The sequence below is a fragment of the Otolemur garnettii genome, unplaced genomic scaffold, assembly GCF_000181295.1.
Source record: "Otolemur garnettii isolate 467f Iridium unplaced genomic scaffold, OtoGar3 scaffold00043, whole genome shotgun sequence".
Lineage (NCBI taxonomy): Eukaryota > Metazoa > Chordata > Mammalia > Primates > Galagidae > Otolemur > Otolemur garnettii.
This window is the reverse complement of record NW_003852438.1, coordinates 11,993,248-12,004,855: the sequence shown is the minus strand read 5'-3', so window position 1 is coordinate 12,004,855 and position 11,608 is coordinate 11,993,248. Positions and strand designations below refer to the sequence as shown.

The 11,608-nt window shown below is 46.1% G+C and overlaps 1 protein-coding gene across 2 annotated transcripts in view; it reads right to left on the bottom strand.

Moving 5' to 3' along the window:
• Positions 1–9,402, bottom strand: part of PIP4K2C (phosphatidylinositol-5-phosphate 4-kinase type 2 gamma) — a 15,294-nt gene extending 5,892 nt beyond the window's left edge. For both annotated transcript variants that reach the window (XM_003790574.1, XM_023513565.1), the window contains exons 1-4: positions 9,099–9,402; positions 5,819–5,916; positions 4,837–4,933; positions 4,325–4,468 (exon numbers count right to left, since the gene is read on the bottom strand). In XM_003790574.1, the coding sequence (XP_003790622.1) occupies positions 4,325–4,468; positions 4,837–4,933; positions 5,819–5,916; positions 9,099–9,272 (513 nt within the window). In that variant the 5' untranslated portion in view covers positions 9,273–9,402. The remainder of the gene's footprint in view (positions 1–4,324; positions 4,469–4,836; positions 4,934–5,818; positions 5,917–9,098) is intronic.
• Positions 9,403–11,608: the final 2,206 nt, after the last annotated feature.

Here is an 11,608-nt window from a genome sequence, read left to right as displayed (position 1 = left end):
GGTTGCAGCCATCATCTTTGTTTGGCGGGCCCGGGCTGGGGATTCGAACCCGCCACCTTAGGTGTATGTGGCTGGCACCTTAGCCGCTTGAGCCACAGGCGCCGAGCCGTATAATTTGGATTCTTGAAAAAATATTCTGCTTTTGAGCCAGGCACAGCAGCACAAGACTATAGATACTCCAGAGGCTGAGGTGGGAGGATTGCTTTAATGCAGGAGTTCAAGAACAGTCTAGGCAACAGAGTAAGACCTCACCTCTTAAAAAAAGCCAATTCTGGGGGTAGTGCCTGTGGCTCAAAGAGGTGGTGGGTTCAAACTCAGCCCTGGCCAAAAATAAAACTGCAAAAAAAAAAAGCCAATTCTTGGCTGGACATAGTGGCTCACACCTGTAATCCTAGCACTTTGGTAAGCCAACATGGGAGGATCACTTCAGGCCAGTAGTTAAAGACCAGCCTGAGAAACACAGCAAGACTACATACATCTCTTTAAGAAATAAAAGAAAATTAGCTGGACGTGGTGGCACACAACTGTAGTCTCAGCTACTCAGAGGCTGAGGCAAGAGGATCACCTGAGCCCACAAGACTGGGGTTGCTGTAAGCTATGATCACACCACTGGACTCTAGCCCAGGCAAGAGAGCAAGACCCTGACCCAATAAAAAGAAATTCTTTTCTCAATTCTTTTCTCTATGTGTTGCTACTGCCTCCTCTTCATAGCCAACCTCAGAAAAGTAATCAGCAATCAATCCATTTCCCATCTCTCTTTCATACCTCATACCACTGAAATCAGATTTAAAACCTCATTTCTCCTCTGAAATCTTCCCAAAACCCCGTGTTGCCAAATCTAATGGGTATTCTAGTCACTGTCTTATTCCAATTGTGTGGCATTTAGTCCTACTGACCAGTTTCTCTCCTTATACCACCCGGATTCTCCTCTCTGTCTCCAAATCCCATATGGATTTCAATAGGGCACAAATCACCAAAGTGTCCATTTACTCTTCCTCTCTTCTGGTGCTCTATTCTTTATTTGCTTCTTAAGGTTCTGTCTGCAACTTTCTTTTCATTTCCCTCCACACACTTCCCTTCAGTAATTTTATTTACAGTTGTGGTTTTAATGACCACTTATTCATGTACAACCCTCAAATCTATCTTCCTAGTCTAATACTCTTTCCTGAATTCCACACCCATACCCTAACCACTTACTGGTCACCCTTATCTGGATGAACTACAGAAAACTCAAACTCAACATGTCCAAATCAGAACTTTCTTCCTCTAAAAACCTATTCCTCTTTGTTTCCCTTCTTGGTGAATGTGCAACCAGTTATCCCTCCAGGAATTTGGAAGTTCCTGTGCCTTAACTCCCATACTTCTCCCAGAGGTTTTCCTTTCCATCCTCACTGCCACTGCTCTTCCAGGCCCTCATCATTTCTACCCTAGACTATTAAAATTACCTCCTAACTGGTATCCACACTCCTAGTACTCCCCTCTCCAATCTAATCTCTAGTACACTATTACAGGGATGTTTTTAAATAACAGGTATCATTTCCCTGCAAACCGCCTTCAGGATATAGCCCTAACTTCTTTGTATAGCTTATAAGCCTTTCACAATCTGGCTCCTGCCTAAATATTTCCCACAGTACCATATCCCAGCCACACTGAATTTCTTGCAGCTTCCTAACACCAAATTCTCTCATGGTTCTGTGACTTTATGAGTACTGTTTTCCTTTGACTAGAATGCTCTATTCCACCTTGTCCAATGGTTAACCCCTGATAGTGCTTCAAGAACCAGCTCCTGGGTGGCACCCTTAGTTCAGTGGGTAGGGCACCGGCCACATGCACCAAAGCTGGTGAGTTAGAACCCAGTCCAGGCGCTTGGTGCCTGTAGCTCAGTGAGTAGGGTACAACCAAAAAATGGGTGGCCATTATAGCAGGCACCAGTGGTCCCAGCTACTCGGGGGACTGAGGCAAGAGAATCGCTTGAGCCCAAGTCTGAGGTTGCTGTGAGCTATGATGCCACAGCACTCTACTGAGGGGAACATACTGAAACTCTGTCTCAAAAAAAAAAAAAGAACCCAGCCCGGGACTGCTAAACAATGACAACTACAACAAAAAATAGCCAGACACTGTGGCGGGCAGCTATAGGCCCAGCTACTTGGGAGGCTGAGGCAAGAGAATCACTTTAGCCCAAGAGTTTGAGGTTGCTGTGAGCTGGAATGCCATGGTACTCTACTCAGGGTGACAGCTTGAAACTCTGTCTCAAAAAAACCCAGGTTCTATGATATCTCTTTATTAAAAACTCTTTAAGCTGGGCAGCGCCTATGGCTCAATGAGTAAGGCACCGGCCTCATATACTGAGGGTAATGGGTTCAAACCAGGCCCCAGTGAAACTGCAACAAAAATATAGACGGGCGTTATGGCTGGCACCTATAATCCCAGCTCTCGGGAGGCTGAGGTAAGAGAATTACCTAAGCCCAAGAGCTGGAGGTTGCTGACACCACGGCACTCTATCAAGGGTGACAAAGTTAGACTGTGTCTCTTAAAAAAAAAAAAAAAACTCTTTAAGCTTCCCAAGCATACCTTCTTCCCTAGGTGAGTCAGAAGCTCTTGTCTGCACTCTTAGAACATACTGTACATACCTCTACTATCGCACACATCTTCCTGGGTGCTAACACTGGTTTATTGGTCTCTGCCATTAGACCAATAGTTCCTCAAGACCACATCTGTTCTATTCCCCTTTCTCCAATACCTAACATAGGGCCCAGTAATACACAAAAGAGATATTCAATATTTGTTGCATAAACCAAAGACTTAAAGTCTTTCATTCATTACTTACTCATTATTATTTTTTTTTTGGAGACAGAGTCTTACTATGTCGCCCTCAGTAGAATGCCGTGGCCTCACAGCTTACAGCAACCTCAAACTTTGAGGCTTAAGTGATTCTCTTGCCTCAGCCTCCCAAGTAGCTGGGACTACAGTCGCCCACCATAATGCCTGGCTACTCATTGATTTTGGTGAAAAGTTTTTTTTAGGAGAAAGACATTCACGAAGAACATTTCTAATCATCAAAACACTCTATAGGCTGGGTATGGTGGCTCATGCCTATAATCCTAGCACTCTGCGAGGCCAAGGTAGGTGGATTGGTTGAGCTCAGGAGTTCAAGACCAGCCTGACAAAAAGTGAGACTCTGCCCCTACTAAAAATAGAAAAACTGAGGCAAGAGGATCACTTGAGCCCAAATTGGAAGTTGCTATGAGCTACAATGCCACAACACTCTACCCAGGGCAACAGCTTAAAACTCTTTTTTTTTTAATTATAATTTTTTTTCTTTTTTTTCTTTTCTTCCTTTAGCAATTCTCTTGCCCTTAGCCTCCCAAGTAGCTGGGACTACAAGTGCCCACCACAATGCCAGCTTTTTTTTTGGTAGAGACAGGGTCTCACTCTGGCTCAGGCTGGTCTCAAACCTCTGAGCTCAGGCAATCCACCCACCTCAGCCTCCCAGAGCACTAGGATTATAGGCATTAGCCACCACACCCAGCCAAAAAAAAAAATTCTTTCCTTTTTTTTTTTTCCTCACTATGTTACCCTGGTAGAGTGCTGTGGAGTCACAGCTCACAGCAACCTCCAACTCTTGGGCTTAGGCCATCCTCTTGCCTCAGCCTCCAGAGTAGCTGGGACTATAGGCGCCCGCCACAATGCTCAGCTATTTTGTATTTTGTGTTGCAGTTATCATTGCTGTTTTAAGGTGGCCGGGACAGGGTTTGAACCCACTACCCTCGGTATATGGGGACGGCACCCTACTCACTGAGCCACAAGTGCTGCCCTCCCCACCCCCCGCCAAATATTCTATAAACTCTATATTCCTAGTTAGTCTGATCAGACAGAATAGCTTCCCTAATCCCATCTAGGGCTTGAGATGATTATGAATTCTCCCATCCAGTTTATCCCAACTGTGCTCTTATCTAGGTTTTTTCTCTAAACTATGCTTATTCCTGATAGTGTATTTGATGTGAGCATTTTACCTAATTCTGACTTTATAGTCTACATTTTGCTGCTTGTGGGCTTTATATGTTTCAATCCACAGTGGTTTTAGATTGTAAGTACTAAATGGGAAGGAACACATCTAAATTCTTCAGTTATGTCAAACATAAACAGGTACATAGAGGTTCTTTTTATGAAATCCCTAGTTTTCAAAAACAGATATTAAGTGTTTTTTGGGAAGAAAAATGGATTGTAGAGAGAAAAAGGGATAGGAAGTCTCAACACATGCTCTGGCAGCAGCTAAGTATGAGTAGGGAGGAGAGGGAAAAATGGGACTGGAGAGGGGGCTGACCTGGTGGTAGTTGGAGAGGTTGCTATGCATGTCAGCAATGTCCTCACTGGATACTTCTTTGATGACCAGAGTCCGATCATAGGAGATAAGGAAGCGGCCATCACTGCCTTCACTTTCATTTGGGGGGCTTCGGGTAAGGGACACCTGGGGATACAAAACAGGCCAGAGGCTCTTTTCTCTTTCCTTTATGTGGAGATACACATCATAGGATGATAGTCAACCAAATACTTCTGAAAGTGGATGAAACCCTGGGGTAAGAGATTAAGCAGTTTCCTAATCAGGTGTCCATATGGACTTACTAAAGTCGAATGCAAAATTCTTAAGGTATCTTCACTTTTCCCCAAGGACATGGTTTATAGATTTCATTAGATTTCTGAAGATGCCTATGACTACAAAAAGGTAAAGAATCATATTTGCCAAGGCTCTCATTTCACCAAATATGACTGACTGTCCCAACGGCTCCCTAGTTGCCAGGGAGAAAGGACTATGCTCACCCCTTAATGGACTCTCACCAAGTAATCCTGGTCATCAATGCCAAATCGATCACGGAGGTTCCTGAAGACCTGAGGACAATACTCTTTGAACTTGAAATGACTGGGCAGATTTTCCCTGAAATTTGAGTTTTTAAGGTAAGAAAATAAAGTATCAGTATTATTTTTGACAGTTTGTACCTTCATGCATACTATATGTTACCTCACTTGATGCCTATAAAATCCTGTAAAGTTGTTTAAAAGTATTCCTGGCCGGGCACAGTGGTTCATGCCTATAATCCTAGCACTCTGGGAGGCCGAGGCAGGTGGATTGCTTGAATTTACAGGTTCAAGACCAGCCAGAGCAAGAGCAAGAACCTGTCTCTAGTAAAAATAGGAAAATTGAGGCAAGAGGATCACTTGAGCCCAAGAGTTAGAGGTTGCTGTGAGCTATGATGTCACAGCACTCTAACCAGGCCAATAACTTGAGACTCTATCTCAAAAAAAATTCCCATTTTATCAAAAGAGAGACTGTGTCTCATAGTGGTTGAGAGATCTGCCTAAGTTAGGCTGGTAAGTTGTATAAGTACAGCCACGATCTCCAAGCAGTAGCATTTCTCACATCTCAAGCAAGTCAGAGACATCCCAAAGTCACTAATAGGTACCACTGTTTTGAATGGGCATCTTCTGATGCTAGAAGGGCTCAGAGGACTCAAATATTTCCTTCTGGGAGTCCTTATCAGAAGCTAATATTAATACTATCTGACTGTATTTACTCTATGGAACTGCCAAGCTAGAGGAGAGATAATACTCATATAATATACAAAAAAGTATAAGGAATACTAGAAATTATTTTAGTGGTTTCTTTGAATGAAACTAATTTCTGCATTGGGAAGGTTGTTAGACCATACAACTGATAAACTGTCTTCTAAATCTAAGACCTTCAACTCATTGAATCTTTTAAAATTATTTATTACTATTATCTAGGAAGGTTAACATGAGAAGGGCAAGGATCTCCGCTTACCTGTGGAAAAGGTGATTGTTGACCTTGATCTTGGAGCTGGCCTTAAAGTCATCTGGCAGCAGCATCACTGGGGGAGGTACCTGGCTAAGCTCATTGATCTGATAAGCCAAAACATGAACAGAAAGGCAGTGAGTAAGGACGTGGAGAGCTACTCACATACCACATCTAGGCAGAAGTCAGGAAAAGGCAACTCAAACTTCTTCCTTTAAAAACACTGCATATGCTTGACAGGAATAGGAGAATGTATCTAACCCCTTCTGCTGCCCAAGAAGGACTGCAGTAAGCAATCCTCACACACAGCCTTTCACACTCCCACTGCCGTGGAACTTCATGCAAACAACAGTTATCTTATATTAGGCAAACCCTGTAAGCAGCTCAGGAATATTTTTAAAGCTGTGAGAAACTCTAGAAAAGAAAAATACCCTTTGCAACTCAAGACAGTTACATGTGCCATTTGAAAAGTAAAAGCATTTTCTTTTTCCAGGCATGGTCTCACTATGTCACCCTCTGTAGAGTGCGTAGCATCACAGCTCACAGCAACCTCAAACTCTTGGGCTCAAGTGATTCTCTTGCCTCAGCCTCCCAAGTAGCTGGACTACAGGCACCCACCACAACACCTGGTTATTTTTTGGTTGCAGTTGTCACTGTTGTTCAGCAGGCCCAGGCCAGGCTCAAGCCCACCAACCTGCCAGCCTCAGTGAATGTGGCCGGCGACCTACTCACTGAGCTATGGGCACCATCAAAGTAAAAACATATTTAAAGCACACAAAAGAGTTAATGGGACTCGTGTGGGGACAAGAGGAATGAAATGTCCACATCCTGTAAAAGACATCTCCCTAGGAACAGGACCAGTCCCCTCTAGGCCACTCTTTACCTGCCTAGGTGCAAGGTAGAAGAGCAGATTTCAGAGGGAATGCAGATCATCAGAGGATAAGAGCTCCTTAGGAGTCTATTTCCTAAAGTCAAACCAATACACAGCCTGAAGTACACATGCATCATCTGCTTTCCAGGGACCACAGGATCTACAGTCTGCTAAATTGCGGATAGGAAGGGAGCTGGGGTACTTAGAAATCCTGAGATGGCTTTCTCCTTGATGTTGCCACAATATCTTTCCCGTGCCATTGTTAGTGTGTGTCACATAGCTCTGATCACTAATAAATGTAAGTTCCCCAACTTGTGAGCTCTTTTAGAGCAAGGGCCCTTGAGCAGCACCCATAGCTCAGTGGGTAGGGCGCTGGCCACATACACCCAGGCTGGTAGGTTCAAACCCGGCCCCGGCCAAGTAAACAGCAATGACAACTACAACAAAAAAATAGCCAGGCATTGTGGTGGGCACCTGTAGTCCCAGCTACTTGGGAGGCTGAAGCAAGAGAATCACTTAAGCCAAAGAGTTTGAAGTTACTGTGAGCTGTGACACTACAGCACTCTACAGAGGGCGACATAGTGAGACTGTGGGTTTTTTTGGTTTTTGTTTTGTTTTGTTTTTGCAGTTTTTGGCTGGGGCCAGGTTTGAAACCACCACCTCTGGTAATGGGGCTGACACCCTACTCCTTTGAGCCACAGGCGCCACCCAGTGAGACTGTTTTAAATAAAAAAGCAAGGGCCCAGTCTAGCCATCTGCATCCCTCAGGTGCCTAGCTAGCACAATGTTTGGTACACAGTGATCCTGAAGTGTTTGTTAACTGAATAAACGAAGGCCTACTTGATCATTTGACAGAGGTTATGAACTGCAGTCTAACCTGAATCCCACACACTGCAGTGCAACCAATTCCTCCCATTCTCAGCAGAAAAGGAGGACAGAACATATTCCTACAAGGGAAAAAAAGCCACTTGAGATTCCCAGCCTAAAATTCAGCTATAGCTCTTTCTGCCCCCTCCTTGCCACCTACTAAACAGGCTGAATCATCACTAAGACATATGTTCAAGGAATTTCTCCCTTCCAGACACTTGAAGTAAAGTGTGTTGGCTGAGGGTGGGTGTTGGGGCTAAAGTATAAATATATATCTAGGGAAGCTGAGGCAGGTCTTACAGGTAATCCCCCAATCCTTACAAAGGGAAAACCTCCCCTGTTAAGCTTCCCTACGGGATGAATGAATCACCCAGAAGGTACATCTGAGAGGCTACCCTACATCCATCAACCTTCCCCATACCAAAACCTTAGACTGGATTCTCACTGGTAAGACATTACCACCCAGAGAGCTACAAATGCCAAAGAGAGCCAACTGACCCCAAAGAAAATTCTTAACCGCAAATTAAGAATGTGATAAAAAATTATATTCTTACAACTTTCCACCACAACAACCCTGCCATGACTATACCCAATCAAAGACGTTGATTTCGAAAATATTCCATCACATACAAGATCACTGCATCCCTCCTACTCCAGATCTGAGGAAAGAGGGGCAATGGCTGTGCTTCCTTCATCCAAGGTAGCCTCAGGAAAGGAGATGTACTGGTCTTCTGGGCCACCTCCTGACTCCCAAGCCAAACCCTCTACAGCAGTTTCCTGTTTCTAACCACCATAGTGTCCCCAGGACCAAAGCTCCTCAGCTTTCTCTTTGGTCAAAGATGACTCCCACTTACACCAAACACTATCACTGTTTGGGCCAGCAATGGGTGTGCAGTTAGGACCAAAGGCCTATAGACATAAAGTCCTGAGAGCAACCTCTAGGCTAAGGCTGAGGTAGCTTCTCTGAAATGGTGTACCTCTGGAAGTAAAAGGAAGAGTGACAAACAGGATTAGAAGATCCAGGAAACCTGAAGCTTCCCCAAGACAAAGCCAAGGAGCGGGGCTGGAAACACTGGTGGAAAGGAAAATGAACAATCTCCTTCATCCAGTTACTCCCATTCGACTACCCTCCACAATCCTCACACACACACACACACACTCTCACTACCACCAACTCCAAAGAGCCACTCCCCCTAATGTCCTGGAGTCAGGTCCTGGCCAGTCTCTGCAGGACGGAGTTTAGAAACAGGGAGCAGGATTTCAGGTGGGGAAGAAAGTGGAACTACAGTGGAGGAGTAAAGGGCGGAGGGGAGACATAAGTCTACAGCAGGAGGGGCGGGGGGAGAGGGGGTACAGCCAGAAAGGGAACACCGAGAGGTTGGTTGGCAGACAGGGACCAAGACAGCCGGAGGGTTGGGGGGAGCGCTGCGGGCTGGGGGAAATGGCAGCGCTAGGGGATCCGGGAGCTGGAGCCTGAGAACAAGGACGCCCTGAGGCGCAGGAGCTGAGGGTTTCCGGACAGGGCAGTGAGGGGCTAGGGCAGGTTCTCACCGAGTGGGCTACGCCCCACAGGAACACGCCCACCAGCGGGTCGGCCGCCCGGAACACCTTCACCTTCTGCTGCACGAAATGCTTCTTCTTGGTTTTGGAAGCGAAGCCGAAACCTGGGCCGGGGCCGGCTGTCGCCGCCGGTACGGTGGCCGGTGGGACCGAGGAGGACGCCATGGTCTCCCGCACACTCGACCGAGTGGAAGCGGGAGCCGGCTACGATCCGGGCGCTCGACCCCGGAAGCGGTGCTCACCTGCGCGGCCGTCACGTGACCGGAGGCTGGCCAGCAGGCGCGCGAGCGGGGCGGGGCGAGTCTGACTCCGCCCCCGACGCCGGGCCACCCTCCCACCTAACGCCTGCGCCGGAGGTGGGCTCACCTGGCTCAGATCGCTAGCATCTTGTGTGTTCTCTGTCAGCTGGGCAACCGAGGTGCTGCTGGGGCTGCCCGATTCACTCTCAGGTCGGAGGCTTCTTTGCTGCAAAATCGACACCTTCAGGTTTTTCCGCTTTGTAATTAGTAACCTCCAGCCTGAGGCTAATGGAAAAGCACTTCTTTACCCAGTAGGCAGGTTGGGAAGGGGCGGGCCTTAGAGTTCCAAAATTCTTACCAGTGTTCCCAAAAGTCTTTAAATTCATTCATTCATGTATTAATTGACCACTTAACTTACACCAGGCACTGTTCTAGAGCCTGAGTCTCCTTTCTTTGAATCAGGGGATAAGACGGTTTTGCCCTCAAGGAATTCTGCCCTCACTCCGAACTAGTGACACTAGTTCAGGGGCTAGTGTCACTGTCAAGGCTTAAGGTTATAAGAGATCCCTAAAACTGGTTTTGTTTTGCTTTGTTTTGTTTTTTTTGAGACAGAATCTCACTATGTCGCCCTGGGTAGAGTGCTGTGGTGTCACAGCCTACAGCAAACTCAAACTCTTGGGCTTAAGCGATTCTCTTGCCTCAGCCTCCCAAGTAGCTGGGACTACAGGCGCCTGCTACAACGCCCGGCTATTTTTTGGTTGTAGTTGTCATTGTCGTTTGGCAGGCCCGGGCTGGATTCGAACCTGCCAGCTTCGTTGTATGTGGCTGGTGGCCTAGCTTGTGAGCTACAGGTGACGAACCTAGATGTCCTTTTAGAAAGACAACACAAGCATCTTCCTGGCGGTTGGCTGGAGTATTGCAAGAATTCAGGCACAGATAATGAACAGCAGTAGCTGTCAGGCGAGCATTCTTCCTTTGGGAAGCCACACCATTCTCCTTTTGTTACTGGCTCAGCATCTTCTCCTCTCTCACTCCCTGCTCTCTGTTCTCTATCTTTTCTTGTCTCTCCCTCTCCACTCTCTTCCCTTTCTCTAATACAAAACAAACTTATACTTTTATACCCTAATCTTGGCCAAGAACAGTGTTTCTCAACCTTTTTTTATCTCACCACACACTTGAACCTATAGTTAAATTTCAGCACACATATATTATGTTGATCAAAAAAGAAGAGTAAAATAAAAGCAGTAATTCTTGGGTTGGAATGATGGGATGACATCTGAAGATATATTAATAGTTTGGTGTCAACCAGGCATGGTGGTTCCTGCCTGTAATGCTAACACTCTGGGTGATTGAGGTGATGGATTACCTGAGCTCTGGAGTTGAAGACCAGCCTGGGCAAAAAGGATGACCCATGTCTGCTAAAAATAGAAAAACTAGCCAGCTATTGTGGAGGACAACTGAGGCTAGGGGATCACTTGAGCCCAAGAGTTTGAGGTTGCTGTGAGCTGTGATGGCACGTACTCTACAGAGGGGGACAAGTAAGACTCTGTCTCAAAAAAAAAAAAGAAAAAGAGGATGGTAGAGAACAACTCAGAAGGATGACCAGAGACGTACAAGGAACCAAGATAGCAGGGTCACAGAAGCTAAGGGAAATTGAGTTTCCAGAAGGAAGGAGTGCAGAGCAGTGTCATACGTCATGGAGAGGTGAAGCAAGACAAGGACCAAGAAACATCCATTGTATCTGGTAACTAGTGCCATTTAGAAAAGCAGTTTGAGCAGAAGAAGAGCCAGATCAAGGTGGGCTAAGGAATGAATGAGAGATGAGAAAGTGGGTATGGAAAGCTTGGGACTGTTTCAGGACGTTTGGCTATAAGAAAACAAGTAAGATATAGAGTCACAAAGAAACACATGATAAAGTGAGGACACTTACAGAAGAGTTACCTTACAAGGAAAGATCACAGACAAGGCATGAGCAAAGAGGCAAACTCCTCAAGTCCTCGTCGCTTCTAGTTATATATTTTGGGGTTCTGTGTAAGTATCTCAAGAACCAAGTTGAGATAGCTGGCGCCTATAGCTCAACCAGCTAAGGTGCCAGCCACGTACACCTAAGGTGGCGGGTTCGAATCCAGCCCGGGCCCACCAAACAACAATGACAGCTGGAACCAAAAAAAATAGCCGAGCATTGTGGCAGGCGCCTGTGGTCCCAGCTACTTGGGAGGCAGAGGCAGGAGACTTGCTTGAGCCCAGGAGTTGGAGGTTGCT